At 34.3% G+C, this 26,892-nt stretch overlaps 3 protein-coding genes, 1 long non-coding RNA gene and 1 pseudogene across 15 annotated transcripts; 1 reads left to right on the top strand and 4 right to left on the bottom strand.

Moving 5' to 3' along the window:
* Positions 1-651: 651 nt before the first annotated feature.
* LOC147925667 (aldehyde oxidase GLOX1) lies at positions 652-2,913 on the bottom strand. Its single transcript, XM_087493261.1, has 2 exons — positions 2,316-2,913; positions 652-2,156 (listed from the first exon to the last, which is right to left on the bottom strand). Exons 1-2 carry the CDS (start codon positions 2,775-2,777, stop codon positions 825-827), a joined length of 1,794 nt encoding a protein of 597 aa, XP_087349387.1. The 5' UTR covers positions 2,778-2,913; the 3' UTR covers positions 652-824.
* A 453-nt stretch (positions 2,914-3,366) lies between these two features.
* Positions 3,367-7,040, bottom strand: LOC104750523 (putative plastidic glucose transporter 2). Of its 3 annotated transcripts, none has more exons than XR_015585282.1 (13): positions 6,400-6,968; positions 6,178-6,295; positions 6,029-6,096; positions 5,812-5,944; positions 5,322-5,421; positions 5,119-5,231; positions 4,916-5,009; positions 4,610-4,769; positions 4,356-4,411; positions 4,179-4,252; positions 4,006-4,094; positions 3,801-3,915; positions 3,367-3,715 (listed from the first exon to the last, which is right to left on the bottom strand). XR_015585282.1 is itself a non-coding variant. In XM_087493263.1 (13 exons), the coding sequence occupies exons 1-13, from the start codon at positions 6,488-6,490 to the stop codon at positions 3,533-3,535; spliced, it is 1,482 nt and encodes a 493-aa protein (XP_087349389.1). In that variant the 5' UTR covers positions 6,491-7,040; the 3' UTR covers positions 3,367-3,532. The 3 variants fall into 3 exon arrangements, 1 of the variants encoding a protein (XP_087349389.1); XR_015585281.1 differs by having other exon boundaries at positions 4,356-4,461; XM_087493263.1 differs by having other exon boundaries at positions 4,356-4,499; positions 6,400-7,040.
* Positions 7,041-11,047: 4,007 nt separating this feature from the next.
* On the bottom strand, positions 11,048-14,342 carry LOC104750524 (uncharacterized; annotated as a pseudogene). Its single transcript, XR_015583408.1, has 3 exons — positions 14,088-14,342; positions 13,632-13,992; positions 11,048-11,527 (listed from the first exon to the last, which is right to left on the bottom strand). The product of XR_015583408.1 is annotated as an uncharacterized LOC104750524 (transcript).
* LOC109129410 (uncharacterized) lies at positions 12,043-13,468 on the top strand. 2 transcript variants are annotated; one of them, XR_015583409.1, is made up of 3 exons: positions 12,043-12,057; positions 12,195-12,378; positions 12,763-12,904. It is a non-coding gene; the product is annotated as an uncharacterized LOC109129410 (long non-coding RNA). The 2 variants fall into 2 exon arrangements; XR_015583410.1 differs by lacking the exons at positions 12,043-12,057; positions 12,763-12,904 and adding exons at positions 13,068-13,138; positions 13,228-13,468 and having other exon boundaries at positions 12,075-12,378.
* A 5,581-nt stretch (positions 14,343-19,923) lies between the features above and the next one.
* LOC104750526 (calmodulin-binding transcription activator 4) lies at positions 19,924-25,007 on the bottom strand. Of its 8 annotated transcripts, none has more exons than XM_010472332.3 (13): positions 24,706-25,007; positions 24,480-24,605; positions 24,263-24,378; positions 23,986-24,074; positions 23,832-23,886; positions 23,242-23,737; positions 22,877-22,953; positions 22,613-22,697; positions 22,307-22,527; positions 21,469-22,136; positions 20,768-21,347; positions 20,400-20,693; positions 19,924-20,274 (listed from the first exon to the last, which is right to left on the bottom strand). In XM_010472332.3, the coding sequence occupies exons 1-13, from the start codon at positions 24,713-24,715 to the stop codon at positions 20,176-20,178; spliced, it is 2,916 nt and encodes a 971-aa protein (XP_010470634.2). In that variant the 5' UTR covers positions 24,716-25,007; the 3' UTR covers positions 19,924-20,175. The 8 variants fall into 8 exon arrangements, with proteins under 8 accessions (XP_010470634.2, XP_087346739.1, XP_087346740.1 ...); XM_087490613.1 differs by having other exon boundaries at positions 22,623-22,697; positions 24,706-24,992; XM_087490614.1 differs by having other exon boundaries at positions 22,623-22,700; positions 24,706-24,992.
* Between the last annotated feature and the right edge of the window lie 1,885 nt (positions 25,008-26,892).

Consider the following 26,892-nt stretch of genomic DNA (forward strand, 5'->3'; position numbering starts at 1 on the left):
AAAAAATTAGTTAAACTACATATGCTATTTAATTAATCAATTGATGTTTGTAATAGGCGACGTATTCTAATCTTATAAATTTTATTTTATAATATTATCGAATGGAATTGAGATTTTATTTTTCTGATCATATTTATGTTTCTAAAAAATATAAACTATAACTTCGTTTTTATTATGCGAGATAAATGCAATTTATTCAAGTTGAACTCAAGTGAAGAAAAATGAAAACTTATCTATATTTTGAGTTATTTTTATAATAATGAAAAATATTTAATTATTTAAATAATAGTACTTTTTAATTTAAATTTTAACTAACAAAAATAGGAATTTGTGTTGAGAAAAAAAAAATGTCATAACATTATATAATAAGATAAAACCATTTTTTGTAGTAAGATTGTAGAAATATAACCACAATATGTTTACAAGTATATTTTACTCAAGCTTTTTAATCTATATAATAATAACAATCCAAATAAATATCAACAACCATTGTGATTTTTTGCCATTGTACATTTTTGTCAAATATTTTTCTTATGTTTATTTAAAAAAAAACTGCTACCTTCTAAAAGTGAAGTCACAAATCTTTAACAATTTTCTCAAATTTGTTATCTCAATCATAAAAAAATTATTCAGAAAAAATATGATAATTAATTAAAAGAATCAAAGAATAAATTCATTCATATAAGTAGAAAGAAATACAAAAATTGCTTTACAACCATTTTATAGGTGAGAGGATGATAATAGCTAGTAACGTTTCAAAAATCGGTTCAGGCTGAACCGTTCAGCATTATTATGTACACACAAAATAAAATCAAAAATCAAAATTAAACGATTTGAATCCATTCTCCAACACTGGGGACACCATTGTAGACGGCAAAGAGAACATAATAACCAGGAGGAGCAACGTTTCCACTAGGAGGAGCAACGGCTTCTATCTTGTATTTATCGCCACCAACGTTCTTGACATCTTTTATACCCAACATGAGCAGCCTCATGTTCATTGATACACTATGTGTTGTAAACGGTGGTGCCAACATTGTCAGCATGACATTCTCCTTTGGCACGTTTGGTTGTTTGAGCTCGATGTTGACGTCAAACATTTGTCCATACTTGATCTGTTTTGGTGTTGCGGTGTTTATGATTATTGGCCTCATAATGGCAAGAGCTGGGTCGAGGTAAGGTGGTGAGAATTTCTCAATGCGGAGCTCAGTTGGGTACTCAACGTTGTATTGGTATCCGTCGTTGGTGTTGCTTCCACCGACAAGAACTTTACCGTCAGGGAGAGCGATTGCGATGGAATGGTACATACGAGGGATAGTGGAAGGCACGAGCTCTTTGAAACGTTTGCCTAAAGGTTTGTCAGGGGAATACAAGATTGGCGAAAAGTTTGGTTCTTTGGCTAAGTTCCAACCGGAAGATCCAAGTTTTGCACCATTAACAATAAGGACTTCTCCATTAGGAAGGAGCACGGTATCACTCATCACTCGTGACATTGGCATCATCTCTGTTTTCCATACAGGGTTAGCACTATTGATGCTTATCCTTGCACAATCCTTCAACGCCGGATTGTAAATCTTCTTATTCTCAGCACGGAAGAAAGCGTCTTGCTTTGCGCCACCACAAATGAGTACATCAGCGGGGATGACAGCCGGGTTTTGGACGAAGAGACGGATGGGGAGAAGAGCCGAGGAGGCAGAGCCAGGGTAGTTACGAGTACCACCAGGGAGTTGAGGGAACTCTTTGAGCACTTTGTTTGTTTTCGGGCTAAGTAGAATGGATCGGTTGTTGGCGAAAATGAAAAGGTTACCATCAGTGTTGAGCCAAACAAATGGGTATAGATTGTTTTCTTCTGGATCATCTGTTTGTCTAAGAAGTTGCGAGTCATAGAGTTTCTTGTTGTTTTGTCCCTCTGGAAGGATATACTCGTAGTTGAGAGCGTCACGGCCTCCAACAACGATGAAAGTACCATCGGGGAGAGTGGCTTGTGTTGAGTACCATCTCCTTGCAGCGAGTGCCTGTGGGTATTCAACCCATACACAGTTTTCACACGTGGAAAGGTACCTTGCCGTGTTTGCTCCTCCTTGGAATCCTCCTGTGCTCACCAATGTCCCGTTTACGGTTAAACCTCCAGACGAACACCATGTGTCTGTTGTTAGCTGTCATGTTATAACCATTAAATCCGTCAGATCAGATCAAAACCATGACTAAATATAATCACGCTTATATTTAGACATGTGTATTGTGCAATGTGTGTGAAAAGTGATCACTCCATATATTTCTGTGTGTTTTAGCTAAAAATAGTAATGATGTTATACCGCAAGAGGCCTGATGGCTCCGGTGTTGATATCGACGAGGACAGAGTGAGCAAAACAATCAACTTTTTTAGCCTTTTGGTCGTAAACATGGCAAGGTACGCCAGGAGGCAGCTTGACTTGTGAAATTCTCCAAATGGTTGCATCGTAAAACTGGACTTTATTGATCACCGGCATCAAGATCGCGTGCATGGCTGATACACCAGAATTCTTCATGAACAACTCCCATTGTCCAGGCCAATTCATCTCAGGTCCACCCGCGGCGGGTGCTTTATCTTTCTGTTCTCTGCGTTTAGATTTTGATGGCTCTACTTCGATGACTTCACGTTTGGGCGCCGTCATGCCTTCTAATGAGGTACGATCATCGTCAATTGAATCGTTGTCTACCTCTGAGACTACCTTGGAAACGGCTGCCACCAATACAATGATGGATAATACCCATAAGAGCCTCCTTGACTCTAGCATTTTTTCGTAACTTTTTTTTTTTGTTTTATTTATTTACAGTTATCTTGGCTTGGGTATAGTAAGAAATGATAGATGTTTTTAAATTGATTGATGATTTTGTTTCTGGTGAAACATGCTTTATATATATTTGAAAATTCTAAGTTTGATTTTGACTTGTGTTTATTTTTGACATTTCTTTAATTGGAATGAGTGGTTGGCAGATTATTATTGTCTTTTTTTCTTTTTTTTCTTTTTGTATGGTGCTCATGCTTTTGTACGTATGGTGGTTCTGTGAGAACGAGAAAAAAAAATGACAAAGCTATATTTGTTCAGTTGTTCTCAGTCTCACGTAGGCTTCCCTGCGTTACCTTTGGCATGGAAACCCAAAAATTAATGATAGAGATATTTACTATGAATGAAATTCACTTTAATTTGGATGTATGCTTATATTTTTGTTGTTGTACACTTGAATAAGTTTTTAGTTTTAGACAATTTTCATTTATACACATATTCCATAGTCAATTAAACCAATTCAGCCTAGTCGATGTGTTTTTGTATAGTTAAGCAAATTGAGCCAGAAAAGCAAAGTCAGCCAAGTTCAAACCACTGGTTCAGCCATTCTCATGTTACCATTTTTATATAGAGAAATTTAAGAAAAGTTCAAATCTTGACACTGTCGATTCGTTTACGTGAAATTTAACATTTCATACAACTCTACGGAGAACCCAATCTTTATTTGAATATACAACAGACGTAGGGAGAGTGTGAAAATACATTCATGGTTTGGCAAGCAGAGATATCTCAATCTCTTGAAGTGTTTTGCCTTTGGTTTCAATCACGTTCCGCTTCACGAACATCACCGCCATTAAACAGAACGTAGAGAACATTGAGTATAGTAGCCGAGGACCAAGCTGCTCAAGCAACCTCAGAAAGAGCAAACCCACAAAGAAATTTATCACCTGTCCAACAAGAACCAACAAGGTTAAGCAACCAAAACACAATCCGTGGGATGATACGAATCGACGAGTTTGTTATTATTATTACCCAATGCACAGACATGCAGAAAGCCATAGCTTTTGCTCTAATTCGACTTGGGAAGATTTCAGGGAGGAGTAAACCTGGTACTGGACCAGCTCCTAAGGCGAATGTTAGCACAAATCTGTATCAAAAATCACAATTGTTTTTAGTTACAAAAAAAAAAAAAAAAAAAAAATTGGAAAAGCATACTTCAGTTTCAACAAACACTTACACAAGAGTGCCACCGACGGATAAACACAACGCCGAAAAATGTGGTAAGTAAGAACTTGTAGCACCAACTTGAAGTGCCATTGCTACTGCCTATACACATCAAAACGATTAATTTGATACACGATTAAATCATATTTGATGAATAAGAAAATTTTGAAAGAATGTACTACACACCATGCCAATAAAACTCCAAAGAAGAAGAAGCTTTCTTCCTACTTTATCCATCAACACCATTGCGATTACGGATCCTGAAAATCAGAAAAGTGTTACAATCCAAGATCCATATAATTAAAAAGAAAAAAGGAAAATTAAAAAAAAAACAACACTGGAGGAGAAGGTTATTATACGTACCCAAGAGGTTAGAAACCCCAACAAAGATGTTGCCCAAATCCGATGGTACTCCGGCACTTTTGAAAACGGTAGAAGAGAAATAAAAAACAGCATTTATACCAGATAGCTGTTGCAAAGCAAACAGGGTTGATCCAATAAAAACAACTGCAAAAGGAACAAGTGAATAACAAAGTACTATACAGGAAACAAATAGACGCAACAATAAACATACATGTTTGCAGTTACTTTCTTGGAAAACAAATAGAGTTATATACCTCTTGAATGCCGACCATATAACAGCTCTGAGATGCTCACGACATCTGGTTCATCCGTTCTGTCTAGGTCTAGTTTGTGTAATTCTGACATTGCTGTTTTCACATGAGACCCTCCGAGCAGCCTCTCAAACTCAGCTTCGGCTTCAGCTATCTTCCCTTGCTGCATAAGATGATGAGCCTTTCAATCAACATAGGAAAGAAAAGTGGAGCACTAGTGTAAACTAAAGTGCAGTGTTTAGACTCAACAACGACACAACAGTCGTGTAGAGTCCACAAGTCTACGTGATGATTATAAATAAAGCTGACCTTAAATAGCCACTGGGGAGACTCAGCACAGAGAAACATTCCCAGAGCGAGTACTGCAGCAGGTATCATTGATAGCCAGAAGCAGACACGCCACCTGAGTATCATAACAGCTTAGATGACCAAACTTGTTTTGCTTTAGAGAATCGTACAAAAAGTTCTGCTAAGGATAATGATAGATTCTACAAAAGGTAATACTTTCTTACCAACCAGGGATGTTATGGACTGGGATCCCTATAAACAGGGCTGCCATCAGTCCCAGACATGTAGCTATTTGTATGAAGCTTCCATATGTTCCCCTAACAAAAGCTGGTGATACCTACTTAAAATTTGGGAAATTTGCATAAGAAGGCAAGTGGCTCCAAACTTGGTTCAGAGTAAGATCCATAATCAGCGTGCATTGATATACCTCTGTCACGTAGAGTGCTGCCACAGGTGGCCCAAGACCCATGCCAGTCCCAACCAAGAATCTTCCCAAAAGCATGACAGCTAAACTGTTGCTAACTCCACTGAAAGAAACACATTTTACCATTAGCAACTAAGAATAAATCAAACCAATGGAAACAACGCAACTCCTGCGAAAGGATCATAACATTGTGATAAAGGCTACTTTAGAGTATACATGACCGAGTGGGATCAGACTAGATAGGAGAGGCTTGAGAGATGGCGAGGTTGTTAAGTTACCCCTGGTTGGTTTGGAGGCCTAATGAAGAAACTACCAACACTTACAAACGTAACAAACATTGCCTTGTTTTAATTACAACAGCTTTTGCATGACCAATCCGCAAGTCTAACTTAAAGAACACTAGCCAGGAATCACAACAAGATCTATCTAGGAGAAAAACTAAAAGTCTGGCAACAGTTTCATAAGAAGAGCTCAGAGGAAATTATGAAGTTACCTAACAAAAGCACCCAAAATCATAGGCAAAGCACAAAGCTGAAAGGCTCTCCGCCTTCCAAGGCCATCAGCAACTCCACCACTGAACAAAGATCCGATAAATGCACCACCAAGACAAACACTAACCACCAATCCTTCACAAATGAAGCAGAGAAAACTTACAAAAAGTAGTAAACGAAGTGATCATTTACCATGTAAATGTTAAAAGTAATGAATACCTTCTGCTAATGTATCACCACGAAAACCAAGGTCAGAAGAAATGCTTTCAAGTGGCTCATTCACAACTCTGTAGCAACAAACAAAATCAAACACAAGTAACTAACAATGTTGAACTTAAAGAAGAAGAAAAAAACAATCAGAGACGAACCCTAAGTGGTAACCAAATAGAAACGACGAAATCGTAGCTACAAGGACATGTGGGAGAGAACACTTCCATGAAGGATTCGTAGTTTCCAATTCACTGTTCACCTCATTCTCTAACACACCTGAAGATTTTTCAAAAAACGCACAGATTCGAAATTGAATGATTTAGCTAAAAAACTTCAAACACCAAACAAGTTGCTAATTTCTACGAAAACGATGCATGTACCTGAACTATCTTCGACGTCAAGCATCGGAGAGTAATCTCTCGACGACGTTCTCTTGTACATCGAGGATGTTTCTCGTTGCAGTCCCCACATACGTCTCACCTCTAAGACTTAGATCGCCTGATTTCACTAAGTACGAATCAAATTACAACAAAAATTTCGAAATCGTGGGAGGGAACACACATCTCTCAAATCAAAAGATTTAGATGCAGCGAAACTAAACACGAACGATTGGTGAGAAATCTGGATAGAGGAAGAAGAAGAAGAAGAAGAAGAAGAAGAAACAGAGGTGAGGGATCGGTGAGGGATGAGGAAACAGAGAGATCCGAGAGAAGCTTTTGCTTCTTCTTCTTATTAGTTCTTCAATCTCATCAATGGATGTGAAAGGTCGGTGGTGGTTGCTAAAGTGAGCCAGGGGGGTTCGATAGAGAGAGAGAGAGAGAGAGACAAGACGACAAACGAATATCATCAAAATCTTGCGACTCAAAATTTCATTTTTTGCGTAGATTTAACGATTGGAATGACGCACGTGTCACTTGATTTATGTTGTTTACTACTTTACTCACAAACCGCATAAAAATGTCTTTTTGCTTTTTGATTTCTTTTAAATTGAGAATTTAGTCATTTCTTACTCGTGATTTATAAATACTAGAGCTCAGAGTCGAAGTATTTAAAAAAAAAGTAAATAAATTTAAAATTTAAAACTATACATTATGAAATCATTTGAATGTAATAGAATAGATTGAATACATAAATATTAAACATAAATTGTTACTTAAAACACAACTATCAAAATGAAAACTTATAAACAAAATATATTATGTAGAATAGACGTAACTTTGCAAAAAATTTTGTTTAAATTATTATAAATATATAAGATATTTTATGAAGAATTATGGTAAAGAACTACAATTAAAAAAAATATAATGCCAAAAGGATCTTAACTAAAAATATTGAATTAATGGTTATAATGAGTAAATGTAATTTTAATAAATAATTATAATTAAAAATGTATTTAATAATGAGTGAAACTATATCAAAGAAAAATTAAAATTAAAATACACAACTTTCATAAACATGATAAAATAAATTTTAAATTTTAACGAAAGTTATAATAAATAGACCCAACTGTAAATTCTATATTAAGTTATATTAACTTTCTCTATTGATATAATCATTTCTAAAATTTTAGTTAGATTATAGAATAACGTTTAGTATTAGATATTAATATTCAACTATTTAGATTTAACATAAAGTGAAAAATTTGTTTCAACGAACATGTTAGTTACTGATGAAGAAACAAATATAAATAGAGTTCAGAAGACATCTATTTAAATAAACACACGTCAATGACGTCATACACCTACGAAAGTTGTGATGAAAAAATATAAATAAAATATAGTGAAAAGACACAACTCTTATAATGAACAGATACAACCATTTGATTTTTTTTTTAAATAAATAAAAACAAAAAATTTACGAAAAGGTACTACGAAAAATCACAACTGTTTGCAATTGATTATACCTAATAATCCATATAAACTGCTTTCAAATAGTACGCATCTTTATTACCATATTAAAAAGGTCAAATTCAAAAACTCACTATATAATGCATCTAACTGTTGAAAAAAACATAGGTATTTTTATTAAATTTTTATATTTAAAATTAACTAAAAGTTGTAAATTAGATTCATCATTCTAAAAAACTTTTGATAAATCAAGAATCGGAGGAGTTTATTTAATTTTAAAAGAATGAATGCTAGAGAATAATAATTTAGAAAGCTGTAAAAACTGTTGAGAATGAAAATTTATATTATTTTGTGTCATAGCAACAAAATGAAAACAGTTCAAACAGACAAATATATATAGATTTCAAAAGATACGAATGTTCCAATAAACACAACTCTACAGTGAACCGTTGTAACTTTTCATAAATAATCGTTTTAATGAACCATCACGACTTTTCGGAAAATATCCAACAGGTACGATTGAAAAAATACAACTATTGGTCGCATTTATTTAGATTGTTATTATATATAGATTTTGGAATGTGCATCCTTTTAAAAAAAAATTCTTAATTAGCAACTTGGATTGTTTTTTATATTAAAACTTTAAAAAAAGGGTTTTAGCAATTTTTTAATTTTAATTCTTGATTTATTATTTACAGATTAAACTTATTTTTTAATAAAAAATCATCAATCAACCTTTAGTCCGTCACTGGACTAAAAAGGCTTCCACAGAGTTTTAGCATTCAGAGTTTCGTCGAGTTAGTCAACATCTAAGACCAAAGTGCTTGCCAGATGCCAGTTGCCACGAGAAAAAAAAGAAGGGTTCTCAATTATTACCTCTCTCTCTCTCTCTCCCTCTCTGTCTCAATCTATTTTTCACGTTTCTCCACTTTTCTCTTCCATGTTTTAGAAGAATCTTGTGACAAATTAAAGGAAAATAAAATATCGTGTGATCAAATTTGTACACAAAAGATTCTTTACTATGGAGTATGCACCAAATACTTTTTCTTTCTTACCCACCCCCTTCAATTATTTATCACATTTATTTACTATTTCTACCCGCAACCAACCAACCACACATCATCAAATCCTATATAATATATAGTTCTCATAATCTGACTAAATTATTTACCTAAGAAGAAAGGAAAATAAATAGGACATACAATGATACAATTGAAAACCATATACAGTAAAACCTCTATAAATTAATAATGTTGGGACCAAGATATTTTATTAATTTATAGTGATATTAATTTATTTATAAATTAATAATTATTATTTTATAGTGTAAATTAATAATTATTAATTTATATGTATATTTTTAATTTTCTAATTTTTAAAAAATTATGAATTGAGACAATTTTTGCAAAATACGATTAGAATTTTGGATGTTGTAAATTTTATAGTATTGGAATTGTATTTGAAATAATTACAAAATATTATTGACAATGAATTACAAATATTATAGACAAATTCACTTATACACATGACATAAATATTCAAATTTATGAATAAGAATATCAATTATCGTATTTTAATAGTCTATCAAACTATCAAAATGTAAATGAATCATACTTAGAAATTGAAAACTTTAAAAAGTTTTAGCTGTTTTATGAAATGCTATAGAATATTTTATATCTTTATAGTTTGAAGATACAATATAACAATTGTTTTATAAATATGAGGTTTAAGAGAAACAAATTTTACTATATCAGCATATATATATATATATATAAATTTACATGATTATTAATTTATGATATTCTTGGGACCATATTTTATATGTGGATCTCAAAAAAATTATTATCTTATTATCTTATCGAATTTTGTTATTTTTTACACTGTCCCGACTTGGGACTAGCAAAATTTATTAATTTATTGTGTTTATTAATCTATAGAGGTTTTACCGTAGAAAGTCTAATGTCCTTATCAAAAATGTACTTTTTAAAAGATATTATATGTAATTTATCTATGTAACGAGTTTTATACTAGTTAACATGAGATTCCATTTTACATGGGAGTAAGAAGAAAGCATAATTAGGTTGGATTACATTCATCAAACACTCAAAGTAGCCAACTAGACAGGTGACATTCCGGTTTGGTTTGGATTTCAGTTTGGTTTGTCCTGGTTCAAAAACTTAATTCGTTTAATTTGCTTCTGTGTCAAGCAAGGTGCAAGAGATATGAGAATCGAAACTTACATTACATTGAACTAGGAAAAGTTACCTATGAAGATTGAAGATAGATAAGTAAAGCTGATTAAACCTGGTTTACACATAGTTATACCTGGTTTAACAATCTTACACCCCTATCATCCTCTTCACGATCTCCATCTCCTAATTCAATCTCATTTACAATGTTCCTAAAGACCAGCTTCGTTTCCAAGAGTAATCCACTAATTGGTAACTTTCCCCTCTTCTCTCTAATTAGGTAAATGTTCTTGAGTTATGTAGTAGATATTTTACTTGAATGTTATTTATCAGTCCTAGATTCTAACCACCAGTGTTCCGTTCTGTCGATGATAGCCTACTTAATTAGTTTGACTGTGTTAATTGGAGTTGAAAGTTTTTTGTGCTTTGTTCAAGCTCTTGTCAGTTTGCTGATGATACATTATCACAGCCTGGAACATCACGAAGCTTAGCTCAAGAGGAACAGAGTAACTCATCTTCTCACATTCTCCCGGTATGTGTTGCAATTCTAAGTAGAAAATACAAAGACCCTGCTGATCCTATATTTTCAAAGATAACTATTGAAATAACGTAATTTATTAATCATGGTTTAATTTACTCGAGTGATAAGAGTGTTACTACACTCGCAAGAAGAGAAACGCTTGCATAACTTTTGAGAGAGCATGCATAGTAAATTTAGAAAGACATTGGAGGGATCCAGTAAGGGAAGAGTGGTGTTGTGGAGAAGGCTGAGGGAGACTTGGGACGGAAGGAACGAGGTTTTCTAGTGGTGATATCGTACACACCAAAGCCGTCGCCAGCAAAATAGATGGAGTTAGGGTTTAGGCCAGGGAATGAGCTTGCCTTGAGACAGAAGGGCTCACTTCTGCCGAGGAATATGCAGAGATCTCCAATGTCCTCTGTGTAACAGTACATGTTCATATCTTCCTCCTCCCTAAACACCATGAAACGCTTTGTTCCGCTACACAAGAATGTCATCTTCTTGCCCGGTTTGTAGTCCTGAGCGTACCACATGAGTAGGAAACGCTGTCCTGAGGGAGACTCCACAAGGTGTGCAGTCGGCGGGGAACATGAGTCCAAGAGCTCCCACTCCGACTGGGTCACCTCAGGAAGGTTGCAAAACCGCAACTCATGCATCTCGGAGCTAGTCAAATCCTCGAAGCAAGAATCCCAGAAACCCAAGAAGTGGCCTCCAACACTAGGAGTGTAGAACTTTTTATCTCTCTTTGAATACATAACCTTTGATTGACCAAAATAGTGGGATTCGGTTCTAAAACCTAACCCCGAGTAGTTGTCGGTTTTGCTGCCACCAGGCCTAAAGAAATGGATCTCAAGTCCTAAACAATTGGCAGCCACTACAAACTCTTTGTTTTGATCAGGTGAACAACTCATTGCAGCGTTAGTGATGAGGCGGAGAATTCAACTTACCCTTGCTTCCAATTGCTGCAATCTCATCGAATAAACCCTAATCCCTCTTCCGATTCGCCTTCGAGCTTATATCCCTTCCGCTTCCCCTTTTTCTCCACAATCGCCCCTGATTCCATAACTGTAACATATCTAGATCCTTCCTTTTATCAAGAATGGACTTCGATCGAGAGATAATCACCGAGAGAGATCGAGAGAGAGATCGAGAGAGAAAATGTTTCTCTCGACAAATGTTTTTTTTTTGGTCGAAAAAATGGTTTTTTGGTTCTTCTATTTTTTTTCCACCCAACAAACACTCGACACCTAAGAGCTCTTAGCACATAATCGAGTATGTTATATTAGAGGCTCTCTTAACTTTTTTTGTTATTTCTGATTTTTTTTTTCCTTCTCCCTTAAAACCTGTCTTAAAACCCTCCATTGGGGATAACCTTAGAGTATCTCCATCAAAGGATTTAAGCAGTTATTAAGAGCTTCTAAAGTATTATATGTAATTAAATTTAATTGTTTTGGTATGATTTAGTTTAGAATCGTTGTTTAGGTAAGATGTTTTTGGTATGTTTAGATATTTGGGTGTGTCAGTTTTTGATTGGGTTGGAGAAAAATAAATTTTTATTTTATTTTTTTGTTAATAATATTTCTCTCTCTCGTCTCTCCTCTCTCTCCTTTGATCGACAGAAGAAGAAAAAGAAATGAAACGACAAGGCGGTGGTGGGATTGAAGAAGAAGAAGAAGAAGAAGAAATGAACCGACAAGGCAGTGGTGGACAACGGCTGAGATCAGCTAGACCCACCACAATTCACGATTGTGCTCTCTCCGGTGGACAACGGCTGAGATCAGAAGAAATGAACGCAATCTCGTCGTATGTCCCCTTCCCCACTTTCTTTTCTTCTGTGTTGTGCTGAATTCCAAATTTGTTACTTAAAAAACTCCGATTTCGATATGCGTTTGGTTCGGTACCGTATCGATTTAGACTAGTGAATGAATTTGAAGTTTTGATGGTGAATTTGCATTCGAATCTGGTGAAATCGCATGCCCTTTGGTTTTGACTCGTTGTCAAAGATTACGCCTCCAATAATATATAGCGGTTTGGACAATTGGGATGTTGATGGTCTCCTTGGGGCTGACTTGCTCTCTGAGATCGTAAGAACAATAATTTTCAAACTTGGTGTTTCTCATCTTATTTGTGTTTTTGTTGATTTCTTGACATTATTCCCATGATTTGAGAGATTGAAGCTGTGTGCAGGAAAAACAGATGTGCAACGAGACCAGAATACTGCATGTACACTATTTGAAGATGCTAGAAATCTTAACAAGCGAGATAAAGAAGGGGCAAATAAAGAAAAAGTTTGATGCTTATAGCTTCTTTAAAGTAGAGCAGAGTAAAGTAGACAGAGTATATGATATGCTGATTCAGAAGGGAATAGGTGGCGAGTCAACATGACTCATTAGCTTCATGGTCCCTAACATGTAATTCTCAAACATATATTAGCCATGTACATATAAAGGAAGGTGATGCTGATTTTGGTTCCACATCTTGTGCTATGTTAGTTTTGACAGCTTGGCAATGTCTGATTGTTATCTCCTTGAAGAGTGGTGCTTTTATTGAAGCTAAAGCTAGTGTACTTTCCTCTCCCTCTCTCTCTCTCAGTATCTCTGTTCTACTTGATTGATTTAGCTTGGACTGATTTGGTTTGGATATTTTATGCAGAACGGTATGACACCATTGCACCTTGCGGTTTGGTACTCAATTACTTCCAAAGATATCTCAACTGTTAAGACACTGCTCGACAATAACGCAGATTGCAGTGCCAAAGATAAAATCAAAATGGGAAAAGTTTGGCACAAATCAAAATTAAAATTAATTATTTTGTAATCTATTTTTAATATGCGTTTATGTCATGTTTGTTTAAACTTTTATTGAATGCAATATTTTTAAGTTTTTAAGAGTATACAAGTCTTATAAATTTTAACAAAATATCATAATAATTTACAATTACAAGGAAAAATATTTTTAAGAAACTCAAATTTAACCAAAGTTTCTTAAGAAGTTTTTCATTTCACTTTTATTCAAAATTAAGAATAAAATCTGTTTTAAGATACTTTCATTACAACCTTTGATGGAGGTACTCTTAGGTTTACCCATGGGATGCAAAGGGATGATTTTGGGATTTGATTTGGAGCCACAAGGATGGTAGTAGTCGCTAACATACACAGCTTTATGTCTAAAATCACCAGTCTCCACGTTGAAAACTCCCCATCCACGGGACATTCCAACCAGACTCGTCTTACGCAACTCCATGGGAATGGCCTTATCTCTGACAATAACTTCATCTTCCTTGACCGGGTCAAAATAGTGTATAGCGCTTTTTACATCTATATAATCCACAGACTTTCCATAATGTGTGAGACTATACATTAATAACGGGTTGGTGGTGGAGGAGGAGGAGGAGAACATCCGAAGGGTGTGGCATCTCTAGGGAAGAGTATGAAGTAGCTAGACACATAAGAAGAAGAAGAAGACAGAGATGATACAGAAACGACAAGATCAGAGACGGAGAATAGATATACCAGAGCAAGTTTGGGGAGGGAGGTCTTGGAAGAGAGGCTGAGAAGCAGAGACGACGACATAGGTTATATCACGTGCGTGCTCTGTTTCTTTCTTTCTTTCTCTAAAGGGTTGTCGAGTTAGTCAAGATCTAAGACCAAAGTGCTTACATCTCTCTCTCTCTCTCTATCTCTGTCTGTCTCAATCTATTGTTCACGTTTCTCCACTTTTCTCTTCCATGTTTTAGAAGAATCTTGTGACAAAGGAAAAAAAAATATCTTGTGTGATCAAATTTGTACACAAAAGATTCTTTACTATAAAGTATGCACCAAGTACTTTTCTTTCTTACCCACCATCCCCTTCAATTATTTATCACATTTATTTACTATTTCTACCCGCACCAACCAACCACACATCATCAAATGTTATAATATATAGTTCTTATAATTTGACTAAATTATTTACCTAAGAAGAAAGGAAAATAAATAGGACATACAATTGAAAACCATATTACGTACAAAAATCTAATGTCCTTATCAAAAATGTACCTTTTCAAAAGAGATTATATGTAATGTATATATGTAACGAGTTTTATAGTAGTTAACACATGATTCGATCTAACATGGGAGTAAAAAATATGCGGAAGAAAGAATAATTAACACAAACCCACACAAGCTCATCCCTTTCTTGTCGTGTACCTCTTTGAAGTTCTTATCGGTGTGGGCAAAAACTAGGATATTAGAGCTATTCGGGTCCACGGTAGTTTGCATATCCACACTCCCTCTTTCAACCAAATCTGCGGCTTTGTTGGCTCCTGCCACCACGTGAGGCTCCATCCCCTGAATCCCTTTCGCTGCTCTAACCGCCTTTTTAAAATCTTCCTTAGAGCAGCGAGAGGGATTCAGGGGATGGAGCCTCCCCTGGTGGCAGGAGCCAACAAGGCCGCAAAGTTGGTTGAAGGAGGGAGTGTGGATATGCAAACTACCGTGGACCCGAATGGTTCTAACTTCTAATATAAGATCCTAATACATCGATCCTTCACTCACATCATTATAAAGAGGCAAAGAAAAGGAATCTTGTTTCAATGAATATGACAAACCATTCACCAAAATGAAGATGTTTTTGGTTTGGGGTTTACACTCTAATGCATGCCCTTTTTTAGTAAGACTAGGTTTTGAACCACGCTACGCGTGGGTATATTTGATATATTTTGATGAAAACATTGATGATGGTAGTAAAATATTATCTTATAAAAAATTTAAATTAGTATTAAGGAAAAAGTTAAATTTCAGATACACAATTTTTTTAAATATAAAAATCAGTTGTGTTATAAAATCAAATCTGATAAAAAAAAAATCATGAATTTAACTCGACATCCAGGCGAGGCGAATTAAACTGATGACCTCAAATATCCTAAACCATTTCTTTGAACACCAGAAAAACAAAACAATTTTATCATCATGAATTTAACTCGTTTTCATATTTAATTGATCGCTACCACCTATGTTTTTGTGTTTTTTATTCAATGTTTTTTTATTCTTCATATTTTTTCTTGTCATTTATATTGTCAAATTTTGTGGTAATCGTCATCATTACTTTTACCGTCTGGTTCTTCGCTATACTTTTTTCTTCTTCATCCTCGTCAACTTATTCACTTTCTTCAACTAAAAAACCTCTTTTTAGACTACCACACAACTTGTTAATCCATCAAACTCCAAGAACAAAATCATTTCTTTTCTCATAAAAATAAAAAATAAGATAAAAAATAAAAAATTAATGAAAAAATATCAACTTATCTATAAAATCATACCCAAAAATATGTTTTACAGCTCATAAGAAATAAAAAGCACAAACGTAGATATATAAGATAATTTGTGTTTCACATAAATATTTATAATATTTTAAACTTTTAAAAGGTTTCGAAATATAAATTTTGAACCTTTTAAAAAGTTTCAATATTTATAATATTTTAAACTTTTAAAATTTAAAAATTATAATATTTAAAAACTTTTTAAAAGCTAAGAACTTTTAAAAGTTTCAATATTTATAATAAAAAACTTTTAAAATTTTTAAATATTATAATTTATTTTTTTGAAACTTTTTAAAGTTTTAATTTGATCAAATAAAAAACCGGATCAAACCGAATATACTTTTAAACTTGGACGGCTGATAAATCAAGATTTCCTGTTCATTCGTTGTTGGAAGCATATTAATCTTATTTATACTGGTTCTGAACCATTGTCTAAAAATTTTCTAGCCGATGTAGGATATTGTGCATAGTTTTTTTATTTACATAAATTTAAAATTTTCCTTTTTCTAAAAAATTCTGGAAATTTAAAAAATGTTAATGAATGACATGTCAAATCGTGATTGGTTGTTTAAAATAATTCTTAATATAGAAAATTCTGGAGATTTTTAAAAAATGTTAATTAGTGAAATGTCTAATCACAATTGGAAGTTTAAAATCGGATGTGGACGCCTTTAGGAGCTTATCTTGTATAGATTTGAGAGAGTCTATCACGGGTAAGGTAGCCTTTATGTTATCTTTGATTGTTCATTTTATTTTCTTTGTCATCATCTTCAATCTCATCACTAATGCTCTCCAAATTAGATGTTGTTATCTTTGTATTAATTAATGTTTCTGCTCTCTCTCACTTAGATTGTGATTGGAGGTGGTCATCAAGTTGCATCAGCTGTGCATACCATTGACCATCGTGCTGGCAAGTTTGAAGCTAGGTTAGTGTTAACCAGCTGGAAAATTGAGATATAAGACTCTATATTATTGTGTTTAGTATAATATATAGAGGAGAAAGCAGAGAGAAAAGAGAAGAAGAGCATTGTGGATTTAAATGGAGAAAGAGATTCGTAGAAGACAGCTTTCAAGAGAAGGGACCTCAACATGATGTGTGGGGGTGTCTATGAGCATGTTTCGTTTCACCGTTTCAGACATGGTGGATCTAACCACAATTAAGCTTTTGATGGATAAGCAAACGTAGAAGCAAAATAATCATATATCTAATATAATATGAAAAGGTTTTTCTTAACTTTTGCTATAAAGATGACATTTGGTGTGTTATATATTTTGTTGTTGTTTGGACATAATTAACTAAATTCACTTGTGACTCTCAACATTTCCTTTTTCCCTTCTTCAATCACAAACAATTGTAGATCCTTCCCATCTAAAGCCATCATTTATCAGTTTGTAGTTTTATCATAGGAAAAAAAACTGGTTATAGTTTATTTTGAAATCATAATTATGAGTTTCAATCTTATGTATGATTCATGAACAATAAAAGATTCTAAATTATGTACAAATGTATTTTTGGGTTTCAATCTTATAAATGATTCATGGGAAGAAAGGATTCTAAATTATATTAGATTGTGGGATGGTTATGTGTTCTCAAAAATCTCTTATAAATTCATAAATTTTTGGTTCAAATTTAAATTTTGGGTTTCCATTCTTGGGTTTAGTTTCTGGCCTTTAATCTTATATAATCTAATGGTAAGATGTTTTATGTAAGTAATTTTATAATTGCTTACTTATTTATTCCTCATTAGAGAGATTACCAATTTGTTTTCCAAAAAAATTAGAATTCAATCCCTAATAACTCTTCTTTTAAAACAATTTTTTCAGTCATTAGGTTCCTATCAAATATAACATATTTTTATATATCTTTCCAATTTGCAATAGATATTTTTGAATAACTTTTTTTTATATATATTTTTGTAAGTTATCATGTTTATTGTTAGCATTAATACTACATAGACAAAAATTATGTGAGAATGTTTGACAAATATATTTATTCACTAGAGTTTTTATGTATGCTTTTTCTAATCTCCATGGGCCGGTCCTGCAATTTTTTATGCCCTACGCCAATTTCTTTTTTAAAACTATTTTTATTATTATAATTCAAATCATATAAAAAAGTAAATATAAAAAAAATAAATAAAATAGTTTCTATGTTCATAAACCAAAATATGTTCCTTTTGCTTGCTCATAATTTCTTTGTCTTTTCAATGATTATATTTTCATTTAAATATATATACGAAAATAAATATTATATTGCTTGATCACTCATTATTATTTTATGGAAATTTTTTTTATTAGAGTTTTAAATTTCTTTCTCGAGATTAAATTATACTTTAAAACTCATTAAAAACAAGTGTAATCTAATGCTCATTCACTCATTAATCTAATGCTCATTCACCAACACTTCAAAAAATGAGATAGTTTTTCACATAAAACTAATAAAACTTCATCTGTAAATATATTATTTTCTTAAATAAAACTTGAACTTATAATTTCTTTGGAACTTAAAAAAAAAAGAAATCTAAGAACAACTGAACTTCTAATTTTTTACTTTTTTCATACATAATATACCTAAAACTTTTGGTGTAAAATATGCCCCAAAATTTTTGATACCCTAATCCTTGACTTCACTTGCTTTGTATATGGGCGGAGCCTTGAACCATGTTTTATTTAAATTGCGGTTCACGTGTTTGTTGGTTGTGTTAATACAGAACCAACAATATGTTGAACATGTTAGGTTTTGTTCCTTTCTTATATTTTAGAATCTCTATTTTTTTTTTGGATATTTATGTGGTAAAGCAGGCTAAAAATAATCTTATTCGATAGATGCATATGAGTTTCTCCACTGTAAATTTAGCTTTTTATTAGTCTTCATTATTAAACCAAAAAAATATATAGATTTCAAACTATTCTAAAAAGGAAATTGTGTTACTATGTTTAAAAAATCATGTTATTAATATAAGCTAATAAGAAGCTACAATTTCTCAAATTACTAAAATTCAAAAACAATGTAGGCTAAACTCGTGCATAGCACGGGATGACTTCTAGTATATATATATAGTTGTGTCTTTTGTAACCATGCCAAAAATTCTCACTTTGTTGGTTTGATGAAACTGTTAATGATAATTGAGTTTAGGCTTAATGTTATTTTATATTATAGTAAGTGTGTTGTAAAGTCGAAGGGTATGTGTTGTTAATCGTGACTTGTTACGAACCGTTGTTAGATTAGGAAGTTGCAATGGTTCGTTGCTTTCGTGTCTTTAGGAAAACTACTATATAAAGTTGGATGTGTTCCTATATATTGTAAATAGTTGTCGAGAATAATAGAGAAGTTTTCCACTTTTTCATTCTCTGTATTCTCTACCATGCTCTCTGTATTTGAAGCAATATATGGCGCTTCAGCTGTAATATATACAAGAGCAAAACTCTTAACAGAAACAGTCCAGGTAATAATGGAATGGTTGAGACTAAGGTTGAGAAGCAGCTATCATTTGATGCAGACTAAGGTTTAGAAGCAGCGATCAATGGCGCTTCAGCGAGTTGATAGCTCACAAGGATAGCGAGATAGAGAGCTGCAAGGGCCTTGTGGCTGCATCTCAGGTCTTGGACTCTAAAGAAGAATCCTTCTTGAATATTGGTACACCTATTTCAGGAGATTCTCAGAGATTAGCTCTGCAACTTCTCTGAATGTACGTACACAAACAATTGTAATTTTGAAGCCTGAATCAATTAGCTTGGATGCTGGATCATCACCTGGAACACCTTCTACAGACCTGAGATCAATTAGCTTGGATGTTGGATCATCACCTGGAACACCTTCTACAGACAGCAAGGCCATCAAAAATGGGAGATTTGCTTCTCCCTTCATTCTCTCAGTAGAATCATATCATAAAACTAAAAATTTGTTGTTGGAAAGAATCCATGCAGTGATCAACATGATATTGATCCTGATCCAGATGCATATCTCCATTGGAATTTAGAAAGATATTACCATAACAATTAAACAATAACCAAACTCATTCCATATTTTTTCATTTGCTATGGAGGTGTAGATACATAAAAAATGCGATCACAAATTTAGTATTTACATTGTTTTGTTTTTTCAACCACATCCCAAGCATTCAAGCTTTTAAGTTAGCCCCAATAAGACACTTTACAGACACTACTAACAAGGGCTCTTCCTTGTCTTTTTTCTTTGCAACTCTACAAATCTAAGCTACTCACTCTTGAAACTTCACAAATCTACATTACTAATAATAAACCTCTAAAACCCACAAAGCTCTTCTTGCCTATCTTTTCCCTCAAGGCAGTGTAAACAAAGAGTCAAATTCCATATCAGCTATGTCAAACAACCCATCATCATCATCTCCAAGTAATGTCTCTGTTTTTCCAAGCTCAGCCTGCAGAGATTCATTTCAAGAATCTTCATCAGCTGCTCAATTCTAATACTGACTTTCTATTAAATATCCCACATTCACCATGATTATTTATAACTTTTGTGAATCATCTCTTGTAAACGACTAACCTTTGTCTGACAATATCTCTTGAGCACACGGTGGTATTGCTGGCGAGCCTCTGGAGAATTGGCCATCGATAGAACACGAGAGAAAGCCTCGTTCACTGCTCCATCTACTTTCTGCTTACGGAACACCTTGAGAATGTCTTCATCTTCACTGTCCTCTGTAGTTTCTACGTCTGGCCTGAACCCTCTTAGCCCAACTCCTTTTCTTCTCCACCTGAGTACAACCTTATCTAATATTCCTACTGCCCAGCAGATAACTCTGTAATGCTTCCTTGTTTGGTAACCTCGCACAAGAGCCTACCAAAAATATAAGAGCATAAAGAGCTGGACGAGGTGACAAAGCCTAATGGGAAAAAACTATGTTAAAATACCTGAATCTTTACAACTTTCTGGCGAAGCTCAAGAAACTCTTTTCGACCTTTATAGCCACGATACTTTTTCTGAATAGATAGAGCTGCTGAATGGTAGTTCTTGACCTTTCCAAAAGTACGCTTTGACATGGCTGAGATCCCTTCAATATCTTCACAATAGATTCCATACTCTTGTAAGCAAGCAGCCATAGCTGCTTCTCTCTGCTTTCGCTTTCTAAATGAATGTGCGCGAAAAGCTGCCTGAATTCTTGTAGCTGCTTGAGCTGCATTTCGTACTGCAGCCAGCGTTTTCTCCAGTGAGAGTTGATCCTCACTACCGGAAGGACCTGGTTCTGAGATGGAATTCACAGTTATCTCTGCTTGCACTTGAGCAGAATCTTTGGAAATCTCGGTTTCTTCAAGTGTGAGTGATGAGAGATGGTTTGTTAATGCCACCTCTGATAGATAACCTGCAATACCCTTGTGGCCATAAGAGGCAGCTATTGAAGCCGCAGTTTTGCCATTCGGGTCTTGCTGAGTGGGATCAGTCACTGCTCCAGCTGATGCCCCTGATGCTATAAGGGCAGCCACCATTTTTTCACTAGCAAAGACACACAGTATCGGTTATTAGATTCATTTTGAAGCTATTGTCTAATTTTATACATTGACTAAGTGAAAAAAATCTTTTAGTTATGATGCTATGACATTAAGACACTACTCACCTCCCAAACCGTGCAGCCCAATGAAGAGCGCTCCATCCTTTAATATCACGAAAATCAACACTGACACCATGATCAAGGATTGGATAGAGTGCCCACTCGAAGCCAAGGCCTGCTATCATATGGATAATGCCTTGTTCTTTCTTTGACATTTGGAATCTTGAAGACAGCCACGCATCCAGCTTGTCTTTAAGCAGTTCCTGTAGAAGCCAATCAACTGTTTTTGTTGATGATGAACTGCCATTTAGGACCTCTGCTATGACATGTGTCCATTGATCATCATCAGCATTCAGTTTCTTCAACAACTTATCATTTCCCAACTCTGAGTTACTCTCTCCTTCTGATGATCGGTCTGATAGAAGTGTTTGCACAAGCCCTACAAGTATTATAACCTCATCTGGACTTATGGACATGTCAGAGCTCTGTGGCCTACTGCACTTAAGGCAACATGTGTCGTCGGGCTTACCGTGATACTCAAACTCCCTTATTTCACTACATGAGAGTCCATCTCCAGAGGTAATGCATAGATTGACTTTTCCAGGACCACATGAAGGGGCTTCACACCGAATAACACCTTCTTTTATGATCTCACAAGGAACTTCAGAACTCCCAAACATGCAACACCACATAGACTCTGCTGAATCACATAGAAATGATCCAATGATTATCACCTGCATTGTCAAAAGTGGTACTTTAAATTTGAAAAATCCAAGCTGATCACCAACATTTGTTCTAAACAGGCAAGAAATAAACATGTATATCAATCATTAGAGTAGATTTATGCACTTTCCCATACGTCTAAACGAAATATTATGGATGGTGACAGTGTAAGAGATTAGACCTTTGTAGTTTCATTCGCGAAACCCCACTCTGGTGATATGTCCTGGATCGTAAACTTTTGGTTACATGCACCTGTCAGGCTCATTTCTTGCTCGAAAGGCAGCCCGAGTTCCCCATCATCCATCATTCTACAGTACTCACCATTATTCTCCGGAGCTACCAGTGCAGAATAAGAAGCAGGAACTTTGAAAGAACCAAGATCTCGAGGAAACAACAATGTAGCTGAAAATAAGACAACTATCAGGACCAAGTATTTTCAACAAGGTATGAAGCCTAACAGTATTCTTTAGTAAAGCATATGACATACATTGGTCAACCTGATTGCTGTAACTCCAGTTGGAATCTTCCTGCAATCCAGCTAGCAATCCTTTTGCAGAACTTGGTGTGCTTTCCTGCTTAAGAAACTTTTTACTTATTAGTTTATAAAATTAATAGCTAGCTCTTAGCGATTAGAAAACCATAACACATTTGGTTCATTAGCCGTGTTCCTCCGTATGAAGTCACCGTTAGGATTCAAGACATTCATTTTAGTTTGATCCACATATTTAATTTACTTATTCGAGAGAGTTACCTCAGAGTTAAGAGCACATGCCTCCAACACCTCTTTCCAAGATTCAGACCCTTGATCTCCACTCCCTCCTGTACCACCTGTAAAAAGATTGCTTCTTACTCTTCCTGATAACTATATATATCATTCCTCAACTCCGCGCATCGACAAGACAAACAAGGAAGCATGACAAGACTTGAAGGGTTTACTGAAGCTACTTCATATAGATGCTTACCAATGCTTTTTTTTTCTCAGACAGACTAGTGAAACTTACTGTGAATGAACATAAATACTTCCCTAATCATCTTTTGAGTATTGAGTAGCGTCAACATCATATAGTGAGGAAAACACAAAGAAAAGAAACCAAATCGTGTATAACTTTGGCGTACCTGAATCATTCTTAACGAGCATGAGATTACTAGAATGGTATTGGGCTCCAACATACCCTCCATAGCATCTCTCTAGTCTGTTAGAATCATTCTTGGCATGGTATTGAGCTCCAAAATTGCCTCCATAACATCTCTCTAGTCTGTTATTCTCTGGTCTCTGATATACAGTTGTTGGTGGTTGAGCAAAGTGATCCATGTCATTACTACACTCTAAAAACTGGAGACTGTCGAGACTTTCCGGCTGAATGTAGGGTTGAACTACAGAATCAACGTGTTCATCTCCGATACTCAGTTGTTCTTTAAGCTTCTTTAAAGCCTGACCTAACTCAGAAGAACTTGCACTGCCTTCCAGGTCAGAGATAACCTCTGCAGTGCCAGGTGAAGTAGATGATTGCTGATTTATGTCAGTAGAATCACCAATGTAGTGATTATAGCTCGCATTCTGAGTTGCAGGAACTGGTGCAAACTGATAAACTTGCCCACTAGTTTGATATCCCTGTAAAATTTAAGCCAACAATGAGGTCATACAACGAAGAAACTCAAGTTCTGGCTTTAAGTATAATAACAAATGTTTCTTATCGGAAAGTCACCTCTTCTCGGTCGCTTACATCCCTGTAATGGACAAGGACAATATGCTCGTACTCCCTGAACAAAAAAAAAAGAACAAGAAACTCTAAGTTCATTTTTGAGAAAAAAAAAATAGGACTAAATTGTATACACATAGTGTGAGTACATGACACTCACGGATCTAACATCCAGTAGATACGTCTCCGGAAAGTGGGATCATGCTCTCCATGCGCATAATAACAAGTCAAGGCCTCAGCATTACCCACCTATTCACAAACATATCGATAAGAAAAAAGAGTCATTAACAACCTTAAAGAAGAACATCTCTAAAGTTGCAAACACACAAAATCTTGGAGACTGGAATAGTCATAACAAGTTAGCAAAGTAACATCTAAGAGTAGGCAGAAACAATGTGAGAAGTCTCTGAGGTCAAGAGTTAAGTATCTCTAAATACCTTAAGACGTTCGTGTGCTTCAGCAATAGCCCTACCATCCCTTTTTTTCCGCCATTGATGGCCATCTTTACGGAAGAATTTAAGAACCCTTCTATTGAAAAGAAACAAAGACCCACCTGAGAGAGAGAAAGAGAGAGACATGATGAGTTTTACCAAAAAAATTGATCAAGTCAACCTTGAATCAAAAACCAAGTCAGAGAAGCAAGTCAAAACATACTCGTAGGCCTTTGAGGAGCCACATCTGTAAGCGTCAATCTTTCATGATTCTGCAATATGAATTGAACCTCTGGAGGTTTCAACCAACGAGTCTGAGCTTCTTGGTACAGAGTACTAATATCATATTCTGAGAAACCAAAAAAAAAAAGGTTTAACCTTTAGACATCAAAATACACAAAGTTTGATACTTTCGAGAGAAAATGGAGAAAAACCCCTCAAAAACTCACCGGATTGCATATTGATTGGAGAGGAAACTGAAGTAAATGATTCAATCTAACAACACAAACATGAGATCAAGTTTGGTCTGAAGAGAGATAAAGATTCAGACCTAGAGTCGTTAAACCAAGAAGTACGAGGGACCAAACACAAAAAAAGTAAGAAGAAGAAGAATGGGATAACGACAAAGATGGTGTAAAAAATTTGACTATGGACTGATGTCTGATGCAATAAGAATCTCAAAGGAGGGTTCCGACAGATAGCCACGAAGATGGTCGCTATGTCACAGGTTAAGGGTGGAATCCTCTGCGACGCTTCTCATATTTATTCTAGGGATATTATTAAGTTCAATCAATAATTGATGTCCACGTGTCATGATCTTATAGTTTCTTGATTTTTGTTTAGGAGTCGGCGAAACAGATTAAATAATTTAAAAATTAACACGTGTACGTCATGGAGTTATGATGGCAAATTACGGAATTAGCCCCAATCTTTTGATTTGACTTACATAATTTAGAAGAAGACTAGAGAGCACGTCGGCACGAGACACCAAAAAGAAAACTACTAGTCGTCAGTGAATAAACTTGAATGGTATAATTGTCAATATCTTATTATAATTAACACATTATTAACCTTCTTGTGGCATCCACATCAATATTAAGAAAAGAGGAAAAAAGGGTCCAAAGATCGTCCTCTTCTCTACTCTTAATTTATTTCTCTTATATTTCTCATTCGTTGTATGTAGGTATTGGGTAATATGGTCTGCCTGTTTCTATTGGGATTGGGTTTTTTGTCTCTACAAACTTATGTAACTTGGTCGATGAATGAAATTTAACATTAACACTAAAAAAAAAAAGGGTCCGAAGATCTAAAATATTCTGAAAATGATATTTTGGCTACATAACATATTAACATTTTCTTATATTAGGTTATTGGTGATAAGATTGTATTTATTATTTAAGAATTTGGCAAATATAAAAAGTGGTTCTCACTCGGAGTCAGATACAACAAAAGATATACGGACAAAAATATTGAATGAACGTTATTGACTCCTCTATTTTATTTTTAAATTTTTATTTGTTTTGAGAAAAAAAAATCTGATTATTTTGTTTGATGATAAATTTAACATTTTAATCAAAACAGAATGTTTCTTTTAAAAAGAATTCATATGTTTTTAATGTTATAAAGAAAATATATGATCAAATTATATATGTTGATAGAAATACTAAATATCTTTAAAGATTATAAGTCCAAAAAAGAAAAATGAGGCTCATTGATACTACAAACCATAAAAGACGTAAACAAATGTCAAAGACTTAAACAAGAGCTCAAGATAAAATGGACTTACCAAACTTACTCTTATACCAAAGTGAACAAAAAAAACTAGCCACAAATGGACAACAAACATTGATTTTGCAGTAAACAAAAATAAAAAAAGATATGAATCTTATTAACGCAATATAATTTATTTCGTTCTTTGCCTAAAAAAACTATTTTGCTTTTCTGAATCTTCAATCGATAATGCAGCCGACAGAAACCCAAAAACATCGACGAAACTAAATCATAAAGGAAAAGTAAGATTCAGTGTTAGAAAAGCCATTGCAATCCAGTCAGTGAGTTTTTTCTATGGTTTTTCAAGAAGAACAAACAACTACATGGAAAAAAAAATAACTAAAAGACCAAAAAAAAACTGTTTACCATATTTAAAAATAATATGATTAAGAGATAAAATTACCAATCTTACAACACCTAATTGATTAACAAAAAACTACTTTCAAGCTTCATTTGATAAATATGATGTATATGTACACCAAATAAATAATAAATGTGATATATATGTACACCGAAGTTCAAAATTTGGTTCAAGTGTTTGTTAATTAACGTTCGTTTAGGCACTGATGAGCCTTCAAGCACTTCAATTTTAGTAAATTACACCATTTTAAATGCAAAATTAGTATAGTCGGTCAACTGTTTTACTAAATGATTACTTACCGCCTAACGAATTTCTAATAACATATGATGGAAATGAATAACATGTTCATATACAACTAAGTGATATGAATTAGTATTTCAAAATTGTCAAAATTTACTACTATTTGCTAGAGTATGAGTTTCTTGTTATTTTTTTGGAATATTGACTTTTCCGTGTCATAAAGTGAAAATATAAATACTCTTTTTATTTATATATAGATTTATAT

This window comes from Camelina sativa, chromosome 16 (assembly GCF_030686135.1).
Source record: "Camelina sativa cultivar CO46 ecotype springtype chromosome 16, ASM3068613v1".
Taxonomy (NCBI): Eukaryota; Viridiplantae; Streptophyta; class Magnoliopsida; order Brassicales; family Brassicaceae; genus Camelina; species Camelina sativa.

Excerpts from the sequence above, each read along its gene's own strand:
- LOC147925667 (XM_087493261.1), bottom strand. The coding sequence starts at position 2,777 with ATGCTAGAGTCAAGGAGGCTCTTATGGGTATTATCCATCATTGTATTG. Across the intron at positions 2,157-2,315 it reads GAGCCATCAGGCCTCTTGCG|CTAACAACAGACACATGGTG; the intron begins GTATAACATCAT and ends ATAACATGACAG.
- LOC104750526 (XM_087490612.1), bottom strand. Across the intron at positions 22,954-23,241 it reads GCTCGTTAAGAATGATTCAG|GTGGTACAGGAGGGAGTGGA; the intron begins GTACGCCAAAGT and ends ATCTTTTTACAG. Across the intron at positions 20,275-20,399 it reads AGAGATATTGTCAGACAAAG|GCTGAGCTTGGAAAAACAGA; the intron begins GTTAGTCGTTTA and ends GAATCTCTGCAG.
- LOC104750523 (XM_087493263.1), bottom strand. The coding sequence starts at position 6,490 with ATGTGGGGACTGCAACGAGAAACATCCTCGATGTACAAGAGAACGTCG. Across the intron at positions 5,010-5,118 it reads GTCCATAACATCCCTGGTTG|GTGGCGTGTCTGCTTCTGGC; the intron begins GTAAGAAAGTAT and ends TATGATACTCAG. Across the intron at positions 4,500-4,609 it reads ATATGGTCGGCATTCAAGAG|TTGTTTTTATTGGATCAACC; the intron begins GTATATAACTCT and ends TTCCTTTTGCAG.